The sequence below is a fragment of the Labrus mixtus genome, chromosome 2, assembly GCF_963584025.1.
Source record: "Labrus mixtus chromosome 2, fLabMix1.1, whole genome shotgun sequence".
Classification (NCBI taxonomy): Eukaryota; Metazoa; Chordata; class Actinopteri; order Labriformes; family Labridae; genus Labrus; species Labrus mixtus.
The window spans coordinates 11414549-11436487 of NC_083613.1; the positions used below are offsets into that span (position 1 = coordinate 11414549).

Below are 21939 nucleotides of genomic sequence, written 5' to 3' on the forward strand. Positions count from 1 at the left end.
TGTTCAGATTGTATTGTGTATATATCTTGTTCATTGTCTGTGTCTATTAAAGGCAAGGAGTCAAATAACGAACATTTACCACCAGCTCAGCCGCTGAGTCACATCTCCTCTGTGGCTCTAAAGTAGGGAAACAAACATTATCTGCACTCATCCTTTCCTATAGACTGCAGATCAATTCCCAAATGCGTTGAAGAGATTTAGGACGTTATCCCAGATTTCCAGAAAAGGCCACAGAGGATTTCAATTTGGAGTTTTGAAATGTTTGTGGTGGCGTTTAGAGGCTGAACACATAAAGTCCATTCACACTGAGTTTGCTGTTCACTGTATGCTACTTTTTTTTTCATTGATTAAGTCAGTAACGTTTTTTTAAAACTCCTCCTGAAATATCTTTTAACGGGAAGTGATTCGATCAGTCCAGACCTGTCTTCATATGTAGGATTGTCACCCATGCTCATGTGGAGCTGAGCCTCATTTCGCCTGCTTTTGCATCATTGGAAATTAATCTGCTTGTTCGCCTCATCCCATGCACTTTGAATTACACTAAAGCTGAGCGTAGTCATGGTTACCAATCCTGGCAGGGTGACCGGGCTTCTCAATGGCAGCTACTATTCACCTCATATTCAAAAGTAAACACCCAGGCACGCACACATTGAGACTGTTGGCCCAACAGCTTCCTCCTCATCTGGAACTGTGTGTGGCTGTGTGTGTGTGTGTGTGTGTGTGTGTGTGTGTGTGTGGCTGTGTGTGTGTGTGTGTGTGTGTGTGTGTGTGTGTGTGTGTGCGTGTGTGTGTGCGTGTGTGTGTGTGTGTGCGTGTGTGTGTGTGTGTGTGTGTGCGCGTGTGTGTGTGTGTGCAGTCACAAAATCTGTGTTGTGAATTAAAGTCACCTTCTAAGAACAGCATGTGTGAGTCAGTTGTTCAGTTATAGGTGTGGTCTCCTCCAGTTATGTTGGTGTTTACGGGCACATGAGTAGCCTTGGAAGACAAGTTCACTGTTCTTCAAAATTTCAGACATGTTTTAATTCAAATACATTAAAGATGTACAAAACGTACAGCTCCAGTGACGGAGGAATGCAGATCCTGTGGTTAAAAACAGTCTTTTCTTTGTGTGAGTTAGTGCATCTTCACTAACAGATACTACCACAGATAGACATTTGATTTTAGCCCGTTTAGTTTTAATGGCTTCTCTGTGTCTCATCATCTTAAGAAGAATGTCTTTTTCCTGGAATCAACTTCCACTCAGAGGTGCATACAGAGACTGAGAGAAACCTCGGATTGTTTAAGAAGACTTTTATGACTTTTAAAGTATTAATATTAAGATAACAGTGAGAATGAATGTCTGTAAATTAAACCCTGTGTTTTTAACCCCAGCCTCCAGGCATGGTAACAGATGATGTAAACCACGTCTCTCCCACTGCTAACAGCTAATAAAGCATTTGGCTCCTGTATACACAGTGACCACCACACATGGACACGCACATAAACCTTGCATAAACTCTCCTGGCATGTGGCTACGAGGTGGCATTTTATGTTCAGGGAGCTGAAGGCAGGAGACTGTCGATGTAGAAAGGTGACTGCTAAGCTAAAGAAAATGTTTTAAACAACACGTTATCCAATGGATCATTATGTCACAGCTTTTCATTAAAAACACACAAGTTCTAATGTTACACAAGACCATGCTAACACTGACAACCCTTTTAGTTGCGTCCTCTTGGTTTAGAGTTAAAGTCGGTTGTCTCTCAACTGGAAGGTTGGATCCCCAGCTCTTGCAGTCATGCGTGTTCTTGGGTAAAACACTGAACTACAAATTGCACCCGATTCTAAACCAGCCGGTGTGTATGGGATTAGTAGTACTGATGGGCACTTTACATAGCATCCTAGTGTGTGAATGTGGTGTGAATGTAACATGTAGTGTAAAAGCAGCTTTGAGTAGTCTAGAAGACTTTGTATTGGTGTACTTGGCCTTGTGTTTTTGTTTAAATCTTATCTCTTGCTAGTATTTGGGGGATGTTCAAAGCTTTATCCAAAAGCAACTGGACTGGTTGAAGATCTTGAAGACGTTTCACCTCTTCAACCAGTTCTTCAACCAGTTCTTCAACAAGTCCAGTTGCCGTTTGGATCAAGCTTCAAATTTGACCATGACCTGGATGACTGAGAACCTACACAGATATTTGGGGGATGGTTCATGTTAATGGTGCTGTTATGATGTTGGCTAAATGACATGCTGGAACATTTGATTGATTCTCATCTAATGTTTCTTTATAATTCCATGTGGGATGAGTCATGTAAATAACCCGACACGAAAATAAAATATTCATTTATTTATTTTAATGTAAAATAGTCGCTCCTACACATACCTTGTATGTACATATCTTGGTAACAATTCCTAAGAGAAAATAATCAAAACTTGTAATTACCCTTTACTTTCTTAAAACATGTGATTTTTCTAATGTTAAAAAAATCAACCTCAAAAAAATAGTTTCAGCTTTGGTACATTTTGTATTAATACACTGATCCATTTTGTTATGTAGATGTCAAAATATCATCTTAGACAGCCAGACTTCTAGACCCTAAAATTGTGATGTGTCAGAATACAGTAGCACAAATAGTAGCGTATAAAAGCTTGATCAACCTTAAATGGTAGACCACTGTTAGTGTGCGCGCCCCATGTATGGATGCTGTGGTCCTCCAAGCGGGCGGCCCAGGTTTCTCGCATGTCATTCCCCACTCTCTCTCTCCCTGATTTCTGACTCTATCCACTGTCCTGTCTCTCCATTAAAATGCACAAAACGCTCCCGTAAAAAAGGCAGAGCACTATAAGGGCCTCCATAAACACATTCCAAGGTTTTTTTCATCTGACGTTTTTTCTGCTTATCTTATTGGTGCATCTATTCTATGATGGGGACATAAACATCCCACTATATCTATGATGGGATATAAATAGTGGCTTTTGGCATTCTTTATTTTTTTATATAATTTAAAGCTCTCTATTTTCTATTGTTCTCTTTTATCTATTCTGTAACATTTTCCAGCTGCATGTCTTTACTGTGGACTGAGGCTTGGGAAGACACGCTTGAAGAGGAAAAGTGTGTAAAACTTCAGTCATTCCCTGTGGGATGTCAGGAATGATCAGGATCGGAGGGGAAACACCACTGGAATGATTGTAGAAGAGTTGGTGGAGGGATAGAATGAAGATGAGGGTGTCTTGATGGAAATGTGGAAAGAGAGACAGAGACAGATCAAGAAAGTGTGGTATTACTGGATACGAGGAAAAGCACAAGCTAAAGGAAGAAATGGCAAATTGTCTTGAAGGGAGTGTGGGCCAGAAGAGAAAGAGGAGAGAAGAGGGGACTGTGGGTCTCACCACTACTCGTCTTGAAATGATCACTAGAGCAGAATGGAGATGGGGTGAACGCACACACAAAGTCACAAATCAAAAAGAAATGCACCATTCATACAATAAGCATAACATAACATATGTGGGCCATATTCATACATATGCTACAAAACACTCAAATTACAGAAAGAATACATGGAGTTAAAATATGTGAGATGAAAAATGTGTGTGGGACACTAGTCAGGAGGATCAAGTAACCAGTTTCCAACTGTGAGGTTTCTGCCTCTGTGATTTTTCCTTGTCCTCCACAGTGGTTCCACCACTATCCACTTCTATAAAGTCACATCAAATCTCTTCTTACACACCCATGCCAATGTCAACTCTCTCAAGGTCTCGAGTCTGAAATAGCTAATCTTAGGGGTTAAGCTTGCTTTGCCATCTGTTGAGGAAGCTTAGATCAAGTAAGGATATAGTGAAGACACATGCTGAATTTATGTGCATCACATCAGGGTTAGGATATTAGAGGATTTGAAAAGTTTACAAATGTATTACGGTCTGAGTTCGGATGTTACGGTTCATATTCATGAAAATTGACGTACCCCATGGTGACTTTATTTGCTTGTACAAAATTAACTTTATAACGGGGCTAGCACTGTGGTATTCTGGTTACAGTGAATTTTCCATATCTTCAAGAAAAAAGATCATTTTGGCATTGCAGTGATATGGGGGGATTGATCACTTCGAGAGAAGACTTAATGTATTTTAAAGCCTATTAGTTTAAATTAAACTGGCTCGTTCAGACTTAATATTTTTAAGAAGCCCCATTTTAAAGTGTTGATTTCAGTTATCATTTTTTTTAGTTTTGAACACAAAGACCTGCTCCTACAAATACTTTTCTTTTCATTCTTCCTACATTCCAGATATTCCAGAAATTCTTTCTTTCTTTTACTTCTTATTTCTAAAGCTACACATTTTTCTAGAAACTGCTTTTGAAATGTATATAAGATAAGATAAGATAATCCTTTATTTATCCCACAATGAGGAAATTTACATTGTTACAGCACCAAAGAGCAAAGATTGCAAACAAAAAGTGAACACAGTACAATTTAAATAAAAAAAGAAAAATTAAGAATGTACAAAAAATAGATACAAAAAATGAATATAATAAGAAATAGATCAGCTATTGACAAAAGTGTAGTCCGTAATATTCCGTGTAACACAGACATGCACACAGTGCACATAAAGTGTAACATGTTATTGCACAAAGTGGATGGTTAAGCATAATATAACATTAATATAATATAACATGGTTATATGGTTAATATAAAGGTATTCTGACTTGCCTGTTCAAGTGTTCATAAATATACAATCATAAAATGTACTTCTATACTGTTACGTAACTTGCAATTACAAAGTGTTCCAATTACATAAACGTCTTTTGTTTTAGTTTGGTATCATCCAGCATACCTAACTGAGGAATTATTAACTTCTTGGTTTCTGAGAAATTAAGATAAAGATTTTCTGCTTATGACCATTAAAAATCATTTGTACAGTATTTGCTTTTGCAGAGTCATTATGAGATCATCAAAAGTTGATTGATAAAAATATCCCTCATATACCTAAAAATAAGTATCTTTTGCCCACATAGTTTCTCTATTGTTTGCCTTTAATGTGAGTAAGTAAGTACATTAGGACAGATTAGTCGTCAAATGAACAGCATAAATTCTGGCCTGGGATGCAGAGAGCTGATCTAAATATATATATTTTTTTTTTTTTAAAGTTAAGTCTTACACAAATAGTTGTGTTGTTCCTTTCTCAATATATTTTGTTCCTTTCCCTCATTTGTCTTCTCGGCAGCTTTTACTCTTCTGAGTCATGGGGTGTTTGAATGTTCCACAGTGTGCTGCGTTATTAGTGTCTGTGTTGATTCATTCATCTACGTTCAGCGTGTCTGTGGTGGGAAATACCCTTACATTGTATGTGTTTATTTCTAATGGTTGTTTTTCATCAATGTAGCAAATTAGCATTTAAAAAGATGGTTTGACAACACAAGCTCAAAGATATCCATGACTCTGTTTGGGGGAGACAGAGAAATATGGTGGCTGAAAAATAAGTTTAGTCTTGCAACAATTTGAAGACGTTTCTGTGTTTGTATTTATAATCGATGATGTGTGAGATTAAAGCAAACATGACACTTTGCTGTGAAATCAGAGGAGAAAAAAAGGCTAGTCCTTTCTTCACACGTAGTAAGCTCCACCCCCTTGATGAGCTTTTCTTGCAAATCAAGCACAGCCAGTTCACAGATGATTCAAGAAGACAAAGAGTGTGTGCTAACCTCAGTGTGTTATGTGAGAGTCTGTGTGATAATTTCCCAGGTCCTGTGAGAATCACAGTCAGTCTGTGTCTTTGTTTTCCATGTGGTTTAAATTGCGTGTCTGGGCAGCTGCCTCTTGGCCCTCATGTACTCTGTGAGTTAGTATGTGTCATCCACATCCTAATCCATGTCTCTTTGTATTTCCTTACAGTCTGCTGCAGTCTCCGATGGAGGTGAGTAGAAATGTCTTTACAATATCTCAAACGTAATGGCTGTCTCATATTCCATGACATGTATCTTGATCTCTTCTGACTATTATTTTTTTACATACCTGCTGTTGAATCATTTCTTTTCTTGTACTTCAGTTGTTGTGATTCACTTTAAGTAGCTGTAATGGGATGAAATAAAGCAGCTGTTTGTGTAGGGACAGTTTCTCTGTATATTGTAGTGTTGTATGGGGTTGTGGCCATGCTCCTCATGAATATGTGACCGCTTTCACTGAATTCACAGAAACAACAGACTATCTTGTATTACCTGCTCAACTCCTGCCTCACCTCTGCCTGCTCTGCTGAGGTTGACAAGCTGTAGCCTTAAAATAGTCCAACATTTGTAAACATAAGATGAAAAACAAGAGCCTGTTGTACCCAGCTGATATCAAAACATCTATCTTCCATTATAATCTCTTATTTTGTATTTTTAACCAGCATGACACTGCTCTTCAATTTCAGGAAGTGTAATTTTAGTGGAATGTTTACATTTTTCCATGTATCCTCTTGTGTTATAGTGAAGCTCATTCTTCAATTAGCATGTGCCAACAATAACAAAAGGTCTGTGACTTAGCACCCTAATGGTGCTTTAACACCTAGCAAGAGCACATGAAAGACACAATTCATGGCAGATGGATGATAAAAGGGGGAACAGGAGGTGTTGAGTCCATGGAAGACATGTTTACAATCTGCTCGAATGCAAAAGTCATACCTCATGTCCCTGGTAAAGAAACTGTATTTTTAGTGTGTATATATATATATATATATATATTATATATAATATCAGATTTAAAGCTACTGTGAGGAGTTTAAGTTGGTCATTTAACAGACTGGAGTTATGGATGTCTATGTATGACCTACAAAAGTCAAGAAAGAGAGAATATTTGTTGTCTGTTACTGCTGCAATAGGTGTCAGACAAAGTAATGTCAGCATAACATTTAAATGCCATTATTTACATCTTTGTGGGAAATATTCAAAGTGAGAGACATGTGAAACAATACTATTTATGTACTTGACAAGATCAGCTAAGAGATAATACTACTTTGTTGTCAATATGGATCGAAAACTCAGACAACACCAACATTGGAAACAAGATCCTAAGGGAAAGTTGTTTATCTTTCATATTTAGTTTTACGTGACAGTTTGAGCCTTCTTTTAGTGCTTACACATAAATAGGTTCATTTACCCATAACTGGCTGCAATTTTCAATTAGATTTGCGGTTTCAATGTTTTGCACTTCATCACATTTTGTTTTTATTAATATTTCTAACAGTCTCCCAACTTTTTGGGCAACAGGACTATATTACGTTGCATAAATATTTTGCATTCTGGGAATTCTTTGTTAGTTTTCTTTTTTTCATCAATTTGTGTAAAAACCCAGTTTAGGGTCTGACATGCCCCTAACACTAACTTTTGTGTGTGTGTGGTTTACATGTGGGTGTGTGCGTGTGTGTGTGTGTGTGTGTGTGTGTGTGTGTGTGTGTGTCTGAACCACATATATTTGCTTGTGCTTTAGTGTTTTTAGTTCTCTGTGTGTTCTTGGCTCTGAATTATTTATCATTTCAAGGCCTACATGTGCTTGTATCAATTACCTACCCTGTTGCAAAAGGTGTGTGTGTGTGTGTGTGTTTGTGTGTGTGTGTGTGTGTGTGTGTGTGTGTGTGTGTGTGTGTGTGTGTGTGTGTGTGTGTGTGTGTGTGTGTGTGTGTGTGTGTGTGTGTGTGTGTGTGTGTGTGTGTGTGTGTGTGTGTGTGTGTGTGTGTGTGTGTGCAGGTGCGTGCATGTATTGTGACCTGACACTCTCTGTGGTCTCTTATGTTTTCAGTCAGGTTGCTCATGACCAACAGCCTCTCTCTCTCCTTTAGTCTCTTTCGTCTTCCTCACTCCCTTTCTGTGATGTTGTCTGCTGTGCGTGTGTGCCCTGTCTTAAACTATGTATGAAACCCAGCGTGTGTGAGTGTGTAAGGGGCCCTGATAGGGTGAGTATGGATGGAGGGGCTTGGTTGCCCCTTAGGATTCGCTACATGCCACGCTGGCATCACACCGGCTCCTACCAACTTTACCCAGGTGAGGTAACAGCTAGTGCTTCTTTCCATCTGAAGAAAATCCTGGTTTTAGACACAGAGGACTGGTAAACTAAACGGTGTGAAAGGCTTTGATGTTTAATATTATTTTGACTTTGTTTGAGTCACCAAAGGTATTTCAAGGATTGCAAGGATTAAAAGTTATCAATGGAACAAATGACACAGATGGTTTGTTAAATAGATGATTTTTTAACGATGAGCTTCAGTTTGTAAGACTGCTTTATCTTTTTTACCATGTTGCTGCCATTCCATAACGTGTAGGGTACCTTGGCTCTGCAGTTTCTTGTCTCCCTCCCCATTATATGAAACAAGCGAGATGAATGTTGGCTTTAATTGGAATACAGTTAGGTGGGTTTTCTGTTCTTAAGTCGATAACAGGAAGTTACTTATTTTCTGGCTTTTCTGCAATTATGGAAGTTGAACTTTGATGACCAAGCTCTGGTGGCTGTTTAGTCATATCTTTTAAACGATTATTCTCTTTTGCATGTTAAGGACATGAGTGGAGGTGTGTCACAGGTGTAATTAAGTAAAACTTAATTTATAAAGCACTTACATAGTTAAAATCAATCAAACAAATCATAAATAGAGAAAATAAATCACAGTGTCAAACAGGGCAAGAATAGTAATCAGGCAAACACAGAGACAAACTACACATCAAAAAAGGGTTTAGAAGTTACATTAACACTTGTCTGTGTGTTTCTAGATATTTTTTTTTTAAACACACCAAAATTCTGAAAATGTGATGTGATCACCCGTGTGATAAAAAGAATGCTCAGATTAGATGATGAGAGTGGACGAGGGGTATTATATGGAACAAGGAGGTCAAAATGTAGCTGGGGGCAAGGACATGCAGTGCTTTGTATGAGTCCAGGAATTTGTTGTTGATTCTGAAATTTACTGGAAGCCAATGAAGGAAGGCAAGGAGAGGCGACAGGGGGATGTAGAAACGACAGCTAGTTCAGATTAACAATCAAGCAGCTGGGGCGCTGGTGGCGCAGTGGTTAGTGCGCGCGCCCCATGCATGGAGGCTGTGGTCCTCCGGGCGGGCGGCCCAGGCTCGAATCCGGCCTGTGGCTCCCTTCCTGCATGTCATTCCCCACTCTCTCTCTCCCTCATTTCTGACTCTGTCCACTGTCCTGTCTCTCCATTAAAGGCAGAAAAAGACCAAAAGTACAATCTTAAAAAAACAAAACAATCAAGCAGCTGCATGTTGGACTTACTGTAAACATTATAGTGATGATTGGCTGAGGCATGTATATAGAGAGTTGCAGTAATCGTGACAAGATAAAAAAGTGTATATTAATATTTCAACTTGTGAAGGAGAGAGCATTGTTCTGATTTTTGTGATATTTCTTAGCTGAAGGAAACACGACTGCACAAGCTTAGTGGTGTTTTTGTCTTGTTCTTGTCAAAGATGAATCCAAGATTCTTAGTGGTAGGTTAGATATTTAGACTGAAGGAGGTCAATAAACTGTTCCACTGCTGTAGGGGAGTGATCGGGTCCAATTAAAAGTATTTCAGTTTTGTCAGGGTTAAGATAAAGGGCATTTTGAGACACTCACTCTTTAATACAGACTAAACAGTTATGGAGAGAGGATCATTGATTGAGGTTATTTGGTTTTGCAGGAAAGTAGTTCTGAGTATCCTTTGCACAGCAGTCATGTGTTGTTGCAAGAGATGTTGTGAAACCCAGTGGAATCAGAGGTGACAAATGCCCCCTTCTTCTTTGTTACTGTTGAACCGTCTTCCATTTGACATATTACATCACTTACCATTCGTCGAATTGCCTTTCCATTTTTCCTTTCATCATCATGTGCTTCAATATGTTTAACTCCTTCAGCTGACACAAAATAAACTGTCAGACCGACTGAAATAAACTGACTTTCTGGCTTACTTCTACATATTGAATGACACTGTTCAACTTCTGGGTCAAAGCTGGCACAGGGACTGTGGAGAATGCACAATCAACTCCAATCCAGTCTGCCTTCAAGAAATTCCAAGATTTTAGTCATACTAAGCCCCTACAGGCTCAGGTAAGAAAAAAGGAGGCCATGTGCTAATCCATCCCATTGTTTCCAGATCCATGTTAACCATGTGCATGATTTTTTTTCAACACTGCAAACTGATCTGTAAACCATGGGAATGGATGCAAAGCCGTGGAATACAAAGGGCTTTTTATTTTTTCTTACCTGAGCCTTGCAGCACTCCGTACAGTCGGGCTGACTGATTATGATAACACACCGGGAGACACAGTTGGCATTTTATCAGTAAAACAAATGTAATTTAGGACAGCAGTACATCACCTTTTTTTGTGTGAGTCATGGGAGGGTTGAGCTTTTCTTAGATATAAATAGAGGGGAAAAAAAGGTTGGGAACCACCGCTCTAGGTGAATGTAGATATCAGAGAAACTTATTAGTCGAACTTAAAGCGACTGAAAACTTTGTGTCAGAGCTTTAGTATTTCCCTGCATTAAACATTACAATCAATTCAATTGATAGTTTTTTTATTTATATTGTGCCAAATCATAACAAGACTTTTCAAAAACAGCAGGACTAGACCGTACTCTTTGTTGTTATATTTAAAGAGACCAAACATGAGCCCACATTGGGAAAGCACTGAACAACATTTAGCAACAGTGGCAAGAAAAAAGTCCTTTAAACAGGCAGAAATCTTGAGCAGGACCAGACTCAAGGTAAACAGACATCTGCTGTGATTGGATTGGCTGAGGAAATGGGATAGAGGAGAAAGAGAGAGATAGAAATGAAAAAAAAACAGAGCAGCAACAACAGATAATACAGACTTCATACAGACAGACTATAATGCCATTGGACTCCATTATTGTTGCTGAATATTTATTTGATGATGCTTTTTTAAAGACTGAGGATCTGTCCAGATGGTGCATTGTAAAAATCTGGTCTCTATGACACTTAACATGATGAGTGGTTAAGAGAATAGCTGGGTTCATGTTTGCCTCTCCTTGCCAACAGTTAACCAGGATAAACTGAAGCAGAAGTCTGTTAACTGCTTTTTTTTAACTACGAGTTAATGACTTGAAAAATGACTTGAAAACTGATTTAGAATATCTCCAGTTTGAAAACTGTAATTGATATGACATTAACACTGCTGAGGCCAAAAGCACACTGGAGTTGTCCAGACAGGACTTTAGCTCTGGGCATCATACTTGTCTTTTAGTTTATTTACAGGATCTGCGTCGTTTAGGGCACCTGACCGGTGATGTTTTCCCTCTGGCTGTTCTTGTTTTTATTTTATCTCATCTGAGCAGCCCACTTCCAGTTCAACAGGCCTGAAGCTCTTCTATTCTTATTCTCAGCTCTCTCTCTGTGCCTTAACCTTGTAAGTCTGTTAAATCATTTGGAGTATATACTGAGGTGCAGAGGCTGGAAAGATAATCAGTTCATACATACTTTATGATTCTTCTGAGAACTACTAAATTAAGCTTAGCACAAAAACTCAATATGTTTAATGCTGAAAGAACACATTTTGAGTGACAATCATTTTATAATTGAAAATGTGTAACTACAAAAAGAAGCAAGGGTATGTTAAAAGAAAAGTTTAAACTGTCTGGATTGTTCGAGATTAAACCAACCAGAAATAATTCTGCATAAGAAAATAACATAAGCAATTAAGTTTGTTTTTAATAACATTGTAAGGGGAGAATATGTTCTTATCACTTTTTTCATTTGTTGTGTTTTTAAAGAATTATGTCATGAATTTATTATCTTATGGTTCCCCACAACTCTCTGAATTTGCTATGTTTTATTGTACAGTATTATATGTCATTGCTTGTTGCTTGACCTGTAGTAAACAAAGTCAATATGGAGTTCATATAAGTTGTCATTTAAATTTGTACAACTAATGGGTGATCGAATCTGTAATATAACTCTGGAAAGAAATTGTATCATGAGTGAAACTGTACAGAGGTGTTGTGCTGAGAAGGGATTAAAAAGCAACACGATGAAAGGGACATGCGTAGATAGGAGCCCCACTGAACTGTCTAGTCATTATTTCAGGAGGCAGAGTGGAGGCCAACAAGTGGAGAAGCATACATTTAGCCTAATATTGATGATAGCTTATCACCCACTCTAGACTGTATTTTTTTATTTTTGCTCTGGTATAAATAATGGATGGATATTTTTCACATAGAGCAAAATGAAACTACCAACGTTTTTAATCATTTCATCCTGTATGTACTTATATTGGGGCTTTACCCAGAGACTCCCAGCCCCCATTTGTGTCATTCCCACTTCTAACTACTCCATGTGTTATCTGTGTGTTTGAACAGAACTCAACAGTGTAGAGCTGCAAGGTTGCAGCAGTGACAACAGTCTGAACAGCAATGCCAGCCTGCCCAGCGTTCAGAGCCACCGACGCCACACTGAGAGGAGAGTGGCCAGTTGGGCTGTGTGCTTCGAGAGACTCCTGCAGGACCCTGTGGGAGTCCGCTACTTCTCGGTACTATGACAGCACATGACTGGTGTTGGCCAGCACATTCACATAACAGACAGTCTGTGGTTTCATGCATTAATCAATAGATTGTTCAGCTATATTTACTATTAACACTGCACAGTTGAAATCTTTTTTTTCTTGATATTAAGTGTTGCAGATAACCTTGGGATATGCTAAGGAACCCAGATAAAATATGGTTATAAAATTATTCTTTCTGCGGTGACAATTTAGTCATGTCAGGCAAAGCATTTTACATTGTACAGATACGTTTTATTATAAAAGCTTTAAAATACTGACTGCAGCCCTCCACACCCTGCTGTATTTGTATGAAAATACCTTTGACCTCTAGGCCCTTAACTAACTTGTTGGAAATTTGATTTTTGCACTACAGGAATTCCTTAAGAAAGAGTTCAGTGAAGAGAATATTCTGTTCTGGCAGGCATGTGAGTTCTTCAGCCACGTCCCCGAGAATGACAAGAAGCAGGTAACTGACATGCAAGATTTTTGTTTGATCAAAAGCATGCAGCTATTTAGATACTTCAAGCTAAAGTTAAGAAAATCTTGTTCAGTAATCACCTGTTTTTTTATCCTTGTGTTCTCAATTTCCTGCCACAGCTCTCTCAGCGTGCGAGGGAGATCTACAACAGCTTCCTTTCCAGTAAAGCCACTACACCAGTAAACATAGATAGTCAAGCTCAGCTCGCTGATGACATACTAAACGCCCCACGGCCTGACATGTTCAAGGAGCAGCAATTGCAGGTGGTGTATACACAAATAAACTTCTAACTCTATTTATTGAAACCCTAATGTGATTCACAAATAGAATTACGCAAGCTGTACTGTAGGACATGACGATGACCTCGAGGGGGAAGTGAAAAAAGGAATAAAGTTCAAACTAATTTAACTGAAACAAAATAAACTCCTAATGAAAACGCACTAGTATTTCAAGACTGAGTGCTCACACAACATAAGGTCAGTTATTAATCTTTCCATGCTGTCTTGCACTATGATGTGAATAGCTTCTTAGACATGCTGGTCGTGAAGGGAGGAAAGTTGCTGAAAAGCTCTATTGATTTCAGTAGACAATTTCAGATGTTCAGACTCTGATAAGAGTCACAAGGCCAGGGAGGATACCCTTATCATCACCTCCTTTATTTTTACACATCAAACTTGCACACTATTTCCCAAAAGTATCCAGCCTTTTCATGATCTTCTGTAACCATTACCTTGAGATTTTGAATGGCTCTTCAAAAGGGCCCAGGCTACAGGAGTTTTGGACCAATTATTCCCATCTCAACCATACTGACATCTGAAGGAGAGTTCTAGTCTGAGACCTTGGTTGGTGCCTTTGTAAATCTAGATGATCTGTTTTATATCCTGGATTATCTGGCACCACCAAGCTCCTCAGGGTTGCCCAAATAATTCCAAACATGTGGAAGAAGCAGTTGTTAGCAGTAGTAGCAGTATAAGCAGTTATAGCAGCAGTAGTTTCTTGTAGTAGTAGTAGTTGGCTAGTAATAGATGCAGTAATACAGGCAAATTCAATAACAGTTAATAATCACCAGAAAATAGCGTTAAGCTAAAGATAGTCACTGTCTCCATCCATTTCAACATCAGTAGAACATCACAGAATTCGATAAAACAACAAATCTACCGACTGAACAACTTGTTTGCGTTCAAGAATTTATCCAGCTTTCTGAACCAGGGAAATGTTTCCTTTGGCCAAGCTGCTCCCTTACCTTTACTGTACATTTCATATTGCTGTTGGCCTTTCTTGGCCTTAGCCCGACACTGCTTGGGAGGACGTTGAAATCCCCTCTAAATCATGCACTGACTCAGTTTGAAAATGTCTGTATTTTGGCAAATGTTGTGCCATTCGACCTCCTTGATGCTGTACTGTTTTTGTTGGAAGGTTAATTAATATGAGTTAGTGTTTTGGAGTCATCACACAATGCAAAGTGTGACCAGTATTCATGACACTTATTAACCTACGCAGTGGGGATAGGCTGAGATGTAATTTCGTAAGAACAGCCATGCTTTGGTGTGTGCTTAAGCCTTTTTTTACAACATTGCAGTGTGAACACAAAAAGACCCAAGGGAAAAAAGAAACAATGTAGAATTGTGTCATCTGCCCACTAAATACCCATCTCCTTCATTTTCTCCTCATTAGATCTTCAACCTGATGAAGTTTGACAGCTACACCCGGTTCCTGAAGTCTCTGCTGTATCAGGAGTGCATGCTGGCTGAGGTGGAGGGGAGGCCCCTGCCTGACCCTTACCACATCCCCAGCAGCCCAACCTCCAAACACAGCACCACTGGCTCCGACCGCTCCAACATCTCCACACCCAAGAAGGTAACACTAAAACAGGCTGCCCCTTGGATGTGTTTTATTTAAAGTTATTTCAATCAAACATTTCAAAAGGGTGTTATTCCTTGTTTAAATCTGGGTGTCTGTTTTTGACCCTCTTCATTTATTTTGTTTGTTTTTTTAAAGGAGGAGAAAAAGAGCAAGTCTGGCCGATCTTTAAATGACGACAGTCGGGATGAGTCAGGAGACCGGAAGAAAGGCATGTTCTTTTCCTGGTCCCGCAACAGGAGCTTTGGCAAAGGCCCTAAGAAACGAGAGCTGGCCGACTTCAACTACAGTCAGTAGCTTTGAGCATTTTATGAGTTCTTTCAATTTTAAAGCTTTTTTTTTTGTATGTTATCAAAATAAAAAAGCCTCCTGCCTTTAGAGTGAAATAGTTTTATTACTACTTCAATAACACAGATCAGCAAATAGTGATTCTTCCAAGTCGTAGTTTACCCAATAGACAATAGATGCACTAGTTTCAATTTCTTTGGCCAAATCTGATTGTTGAATTTTTTCCAGGTCTGACCTGCTGATTCGTATTTTGTCAGATTCGTATTTTCCTGCTTTAAAGAATTATATTAAACAGCAAAAACAAACATATTTGGGTGACCAGCTCTCATTATCACTGAAACTAATCTCAAAATAAAGTGCTTCAAACCACTGCACATATCTTCTTGAACAAATAAAAGTAAAAATAAATTGTATTTCAGTACATTACTCGTGTCAAACAGGTTCAACTTCAGCCCCCCAAAAAAGGTGTTACAGATCTATATAGCAGCACACCTATGGAAATGTATTTACAAATTAAAATGTAAAATTTAGTGGTTGTTTGCCAGGTAGTGGTTTTTACAGGCACATACAGATGTGGGGTGACATTGTAGTTGGCCAGCATATAAACAGGATTTCCCATTTCAATACATGCTGAAACCTGCTGTGTAATTATTGCCTGCAATCTCAAAGCCAACATGTCGTCTCGTGTGTGTGGCTGTCGCTTTTTGCATGGCATTACATGTGCAGCTCTTTTGTTAATCTAAGATTGGCACAGCATAAAATGTATTTGAGAAGACTAGTTCAGATCACCAGCCGGCTGATTGGTGCACATCTACATCTACTTCCACAATTTCCCAGTTTGGGATCAATAAAGTAATTCTATTCTATTCTATTCTTGACTTTTATCGTTTTAAATTGACACTTATTAGTTGACAGGTCATTTTGCTTCTTTTGGGCCATAGCCATGGTCAGTTGAAATCAGGATCTTATTTACTCAATATATCAGGACTACTATGAGGAATTTCATTCATCTCCACTTTGACTCAATCATTTTAAAATAATCTGATTTTAGTGGTCAAGATCAACTTCACTAGTACCTTAAATCAATCCTATTCTTGTGAAAGCTCTCCTCTTGATTGTTAAAGAGAAAACAGTGTTTCTCACTGAATATTATTCACTGTAATTCATTGCACTATCGTGATAACTTCAATTTTCACACTTTTTTTACACTTTCAAACTTTATTAAATTTCTATTTTTTTAACGTCATCAATTCATAACCTTTGATTAAAGTCGTGGATGTAAACTGCACGTGATTGTTTAATGTAGGAATTTAACAGTGGGACAGTAACTCTAGTTTATGTTGGATGGCATGTCTTTCTTCACAACACTACATATTCTTTTCCAGATTTCTCTGGCAGCAATGGTCGCCGTGAATCCCAGGGGTCACTGTCATCGGGAGCAAGTCTGGAACTGGGGACATCAGGATTGGGGAGGAACGAGGTCAGTCTGGAGAAAGGCATCCTGAGATAATTAGTTAAGATATTGGAATAATGTACTTGTAGACTTTTATTACATCATAGCGGGGTTTCTGAAAATTAAGAATGCTGACTCTGACTGTTTTCCAATCTATTTACCTTAATTTCCATTTGCCCTGTCTTCTCTCCTCATCCTGTCTATGTTTTCTTCTGTCAGGGTGAAGTTTCCCGCGGCGCAGTATCTATGTCAAGCAGCGCCACCTTGAGGCAGTGTAACATAAGCTTGCCTGATGGATCATGTTGCCCTGTGCCACTCAGGGCTGGAGTGTCTATCAGGGACTTGCTGCTAGGCATCTGTGAGAAGCTCTGCATCAACCTGGCAGCTATAGACCTCTTCCTGGTTGGGGGGGAAAAGGTACAATACAAGTGGGTGTGGGACCATCCCAGGAATCTTCATTCAGCACTTCAAAGCTCTTGTACAATTATATACACAATATGGGGTACTGGGTATAATATAAGGATTATGTTTTCAATGCAAAAACAAGATGTCTGGTGCAAATCCATAATTTAGGATGTAAATAAAATAATAATGTAAAACACACATTTGAATTGCCCGGAAAACACCCAAAAAGTTTTGCAGCTGAAGGCAATTTTCTCTTGTTGTGGATCTGGTTGTGGAGAGGCGCTGTCAGCACCTCAACAATCTGCTGAAAATATAGAAAATGTTTTTTTGTTAACTGTTATTGTTAATATACACGTTAATAGCTAACATGTAAAACTGAAGCATGTTAAACATGTTCGATTTTCAGCATCTTGTCTGCATGCAGCTTAAAATATACATAAATACCACTTTTCTGCCAACAAGTGGCCGTTCAAACTAGTCAAAGGGTCACAGTGAGCAGTGTTTGTCAGAGGTCTTTCTCTTTGTCTTTCTCTTTCATATTGGACAATTTATCAGGTCAACTTTCATCAACTTTTTTTTTGTGTCTGTCTTTGAACTCTTTCAGCCACTTGTTCTGGACCAAGATTGTATGACTTTGTGCTCTCGTGATCTCCGACTGGAAAAACGCACTCTCTTCAGGTAAGGTTATCAGCAATAGTCACTAAACTTTTAAAATCAAGACATTTTTGGGTCTTATTCTGTCACACAGAAACCTACAGTTGTGATTCTCTTTCTCCTTTTACAGACTCGACTTGGTTCCCATTAACCGTTCAGTGGGCCTGAAAGCAAAGCCTACTAAGCCAGTGACTGAGGTCCTTCGGCCAGTGGTGGCCAAATATGGCCTGCATCTCTCTGACTTAGTGGCGCGCATTGTGAGCAGCCATTTAATGGTGTTTGCCTGTAGATAGAAAAATATTGACAAACAGGCATTGTATATGGTTATACCGAATTCATATGTGTGTGTGTGTCTGTGTGATGCAGAGTGGGGAGACGGAGCCATTAGATCTAGGTCTTCCCATATCAAACCTGGATGGGCTGCGAGTAGTATTAGATATCGCAGAACATACTCCCGAAAAAGGTACGAAACACACAAATGTAGTTATCCCAATTATTGACATCTTGACATCCATACAGCTACATGTGCTCCCTCTCCTTCATTCAGACAAACAGAAAGCAGCTCCCTCAAAGAGTCATGTCCCGACTTCAGCAAGCAGAAACCAGTCATCCTCAGTAAGATCTTCTACCTTTTTTTTCCCCTCATTTTTCTTCTTGCACTGGAATGTTCTATAACCCACTGACTGTCCACCTTCTGGTTGATGATGTCACGCTACTAAGTGCCCCTTTCCCTGTCTTCAGTCACTGGTGTCTCGTTGCAATGTGTAAACAATATGTGCAAGTGTATGATGTTTGTCTCGTGCAGCATTTGGGCTGTATAAGACTTGTTTGTTTATGTGCACTGTTGATGTGAGGTCAAGGGCCTCGACAAACGTCTGCCTGTGGCTAAATGCTTAATCAACTTTTCTATCTGGTTTGCTGGTTCTCTTTCTTCTGTAACCAACCCACTGGTCAGGGAAAAGTAGCCTATCCTCCCTGAAAGTTGACTGGGTCTCAGAACCTCAAGAACTTCCGCTCTGTACCCGGAAATGGACTTTATGGTGATGGCGGGAGCACTTTACACTCACTGTCCGGTAGAGCTGGGAACTGTCTACAACCTCACAATTCAATTCTATTTCAATTCTTTGGGTTACGATTCCAATCCAAATCGATAGGATTCGATATTGATCAATATGCTTCAATATCGATTTAATAATACACTTTTATTAAATGTGTTCAAGCTGAAAGGCAATCCTTTCTTGGTTGATTCTATAGGAATCAATTTTTCAAACAGTCTGTTTTTCAATTCAAGGGCAGTCATTTGATTCTTATTACTAAGAAAGTTGGTCTCTCTGGTGTTGTGGTATCTGTCAATTTGACTGTTCATGTTGGCCCTGCAGGACTTTTCCCTACTCTTCATCTAATAAGAATTTAAGATGTTTTATAGATAATTATTTTTAATCCATTTGTATTGCTTAATTATTACACAAACCAGATTTTTTATATTTTCCAAATTATGATCCCTTTTTATCTCAAAGCAACATAATTGACCCCCCCAACATCTCCATAAAATTATTCTCATTTTACAAATTGTCAAAAGTCCCCATATGCTGTCATTAATTGTGCCCATACTTGCACCATCAAGTCTTACCAGGGCTCTAATGCCCCACTCGCTCTCCTTGTGGCCCTCAGGGGAAGGACAGGCCGTCAGGGAAATCTGTTTCAGCCCACCCCAATGGGGAAAATGGCAAGGCTGGGCCCAACCCTGACACAAGCAGCCAGCCCTTACCCAACCACTCAGTCTCTCTCCATAAGGCTCCGGAGAAAAGAAGGCAGAAAAAGATTAATATAGACGAAGCTGAAGGTAAAGACGATACAACCTGCCTCTCTCTCTCTCTCTTTTGTTTCTGTAGCTTTGATGTTCTGATCACACTAACCGTTTGCCTGCCTGCCATTTTGCAGCAGCAGCATCAAATGCTTTCAAAGCTAGCTAGCTACATGTAGCTCAGTCTCCCTGCTCACTTTGAATGTAGCTTTGACTTGTTTAACTGATTGAAACACACCCTCTGCTGCATGTTTTCTTCATTGTATAGGATGTGTTGGCCTGTTTCCAAGATCTTTTTGGATGATTATGTATTTGTTTGCTTGTGTTTTGTGTGCACCTGCACACACCTGTGTGTATGTGCTTATGTGTCTGTCATCCTGTTTATGTATGTTGTGTGTGTGCGCGTGCCTGCAGAGTTCTTCGACCTCATATCCAAAGCTCAGAGCAAGCGAGCAGACGACCAGCGAGGCCTGCTAAACAAAAGTGACCTGCAGCTCCCAGACTTTCTGCGCCTGTCGCCCGTGGCAACCAACCAGGCTGGGCCTCCTCTTTATGAAACTGAGCCAGGTTGCTCAACTCCTCATTCCCGTCACTCCAACAATGGCAGCTTCCCTAGCAGCGGTCGCCAGGGCACCAAGGCAAACAGTAATGACAGGGGAGGAGGCAGCACCCACTTGCTCAGCGCGAGCCATCATTCCCAGAGTTTGGACTCTGCACTGGGCAATGAGAGTAGAAGGGGGAGGAAAACCAGTCTCCAGCCTCAATTTCCCGGCACCATCTCCCCCATCCATCCATCCCAGGGTGCCCAGTGTGGTTTCCATCTAGACTCTGTCAGGGGAGAATCCGTCCAGATGCTGGAGGAGGACACCCTGTCTGACCTGACTCTTGTTGGAGAAGGGGACATTAACTGCACCAGCCTAAACTACGTCACTCCCTCAGCCCTAGAGTGCAACCCCCATCCCCGGCAAGAAGCACAAGATGGTCAGCCAAGCTCAGGTACTTCCCCAGTGTGAACTCTTGAAACTTTGGACCCAATAAAGTCAGCTTGAAGTACCTTGTTGGTTTTTGGCCCAGAATGCATCCTGCTTTCCCCTCTTGATTTCATAAATCACTTTCTTAAATTTAAACAAAATAATAGAACTTTAAAATACATATTGAATTGTAAATACAGTAAATATTGTAAAGCTGAATAATTCATGATTTGAAATGGTGAAGAATGTACTAGCCTGTCACCAGCATGTACAGCAAGTCAACAACAGCCTTAAGAGAAAAAAAAGTCAGGCACATGGAGAAAGGAAAGATTGATGCATTATGCACATGCGTGTGTGTGTGTATAACTTGTCCAAGTTATTTCTTTGCATGGAGTGTATCTGTGTGACCTTTTCAGCTGCTTGCAGTGGATTTTCTTCTGGAAATGTTAGCTTTAGGTTTAGTACAGGATGAATTGTTATTGACTCACGTCATCAATCCTGATTCCCACCTCCAGTGTACAGAATCTAACAATGCACTTTAGCCAAATATAAACACAATCACAATCATTCCACATCTTTAAGAATCATTTTCTACCTTCTTTTTTGCAAACTTTGACCAGTCAAAGTTTCAGTTTATTGCTACTAAGTTTGAGCTGCTATCAAGCAGACAAACACTCGTTTTCTAATAATCAATTGATGCTCTAAATCCACACAAGTATGAAGAATACATCACTACACCTTTGGGTTGACCACGTTTTTATTCACAACTCATTACTTTTTTCTCGGACTCTGCATTTTAGTTTAGTTTAACATATTCTCAGACACAAGCAAAGTTTTTTTCTGTTTCCATCACTTTTCTCTCCCTCAGGCATTTCTCGTCTCATGAAAACAGACTTAGCGAATGATATACATGCAATCTTGTTGTTCAGCAAATTATATGAAAGCATCTGCACTGAGCAGTTTTCTGTTTTTCATCTCCAGAAATCTTCTTTACACTTCATCAAACAGCAGCATATTTATTCCTTATCCACAGTCGAGCAATTCTTCAGTGTTTTGAACTGTCTTTTCTTGCTAGATTTTAGCTGGAAGATTTGGACTTACAAGTCTAAAAAGGTTTTACTCTTATTTTATCCTTCTTTTCACTTTTATGATCCGTCAGTTAAGTATTAATTCTTATATGCTCGTCTTTGTTAAATCACTGATCCTCTGTTCTGCTCAGTTAACTGCTCTGTCTGTACATAGATCAAATAAATGTTTAAAAGGTTGAACTCTCTCTGTAGAGCCTCATGTGAGTGGCCTCATTTCTTTAAACATTTCAATTCAATCTGAATCATCTGTTTCTCTTCATTTGTTATAAATGTGTCAAACTGTCCTTAGCTCATCTGTGGAGATTCTGAATAGTTATCTGTGTTTACATGTAGTTTGTTTATCTAAGGTTATAGTTTTAAAAGTATATTCTGGCCCAAATGTCAAACATGGTATCATCCTCAGAATAACTTTACTCAGGATTTCTGACATCTCCACATATTTCAGAGGGA

The 21939-nt window shown here is 39.3% G+C and overlaps 1 protein-coding gene across 3 annotated transcripts in view; it reads left to right on the forward strand.

The window, feature by feature from the left end:
- rgs12b (regulator of G protein signaling 12b) overlaps positions 1 to 21674 on the forward strand; it is a 42584-nt gene extending 20910 nt beyond the window's left edge. For 2 of the 3 annotated variants that reach the window (XM_061051955.1, XM_061051963.1), the window contains exons 6-19: positions 5863 to 5884; positions 12307 to 12476; positions 12862 to 12954; positions 13086 to 13229; positions 14641 to 14823; positions 14965 to 15115; positions 16500 to 16594; positions 16787 to 16984; positions 17577 to 17650; positions 17757 to 17883; positions 17993 to 18089; positions 18174 to 18241; positions 19298 to 19469; positions 19845 to 21674. In XM_061051955.1, the coding sequence (XP_060907938.1) occupies positions 5863 to 5884; positions 12307 to 12476; positions 12862 to 12954; positions 13086 to 13229; positions 14641 to 14823; positions 14965 to 15115; positions 16500 to 16594; positions 16787 to 16984; positions 17577 to 17650; positions 17757 to 17883; positions 17993 to 18089; positions 18174 to 18241; positions 19298 to 19469; positions 19845 to 20443 (2193 nt within the window). In that variant the 3' untranslated portion in view covers positions 20444 to 21674. The remainder of the gene's footprint in view (positions 1 to 5862; positions 5885 to 12306; positions 12477 to 12861; positions 12955 to 13085; positions 13230 to 14640; positions 14824 to 14964; positions 15116 to 16499; positions 16595 to 16786; positions 16985 to 17576; positions 17651 to 17756; positions 17884 to 17992; positions 18090 to 18173; positions 18242 to 19297; positions 19470 to 19844) is intronic. The other variant, XM_061051972.1, reaches the window with a different exon arrangement.
- Positions 21675 to 21939: the final 265 nt, after the last annotated feature.